This window comes from Myotis davidii, unplaced genomic scaffold (genome assembly GCF_000327345.1).
Source record: "Myotis davidii unplaced genomic scaffold, ASM32734v1 scaffold705, whole genome shotgun sequence".
Taxonomy (NCBI): domain Eukaryota; kingdom Metazoa; phylum Chordata; class Mammalia; order Chiroptera; family Vespertilionidae; genus Myotis; species Myotis davidii.
Window position 1 is genome coordinate 356,851 of NW_006296405.1, and position 457 is coordinate 357,307.

General features: G+C 27.6%; 1 protein-coding gene across 1 annotated transcript in view; it reads right to left on the reverse strand.

Moving 5' to 3' along the window:
* The window catches only part of KLHDC10 (kelch domain containing 10), a 50,297-nt gene that overhangs the window by 6,329 nt on the left and 43,511 nt on the right, over positions 1-457 (reverse strand). Inside the window, exon 6 of the mRNA XM_006771409.2 lies at positions 134-218. Within this exon, the coding sequence (XP_006771472.1) occupies positions 134-218 (85 nt within the window). The remainder of the gene's footprint in view (positions 1-133; positions 219-457) is intronic.

The window sequence follows — 457 nt, forward strand, 5'->3', positions numbered from 1 at the left end:
ATAAAATAGAGTTAATGAAGAACCTTTTCAAAACTTAAAATATCTATAGTAACAGAATTATCTTACTTAGTATAGCACATGCCTCCCTCTACACTTCTCCCTCTTTTCTCTCTTTTAAAAAAAAAATATATACCTTGTTTAAGGAATAAGCTGTCCAGGAAGTACCACCTCCCAAGATGTAAATCCTCTGTCCATCATGTGCAATTTCATGTCTGTATCTGAAATACACAATAAAATATGTTTATAATTAAGTGAAAAATGATCTACCTAAGATTTAACCACTAGGCTTCTTACTGGATTATTATTTACAATAATAAATTATTAGAAATAACCTAAGTGTTTAATAATGTGAATTGGTTAAATAAATTATAGAATATATATAAAATAGATTAGTATGTAACCAGAAGATGTTGGCATACAGAATAATTAGTATGTTGAGAAGTTGTTTTTATGTCAC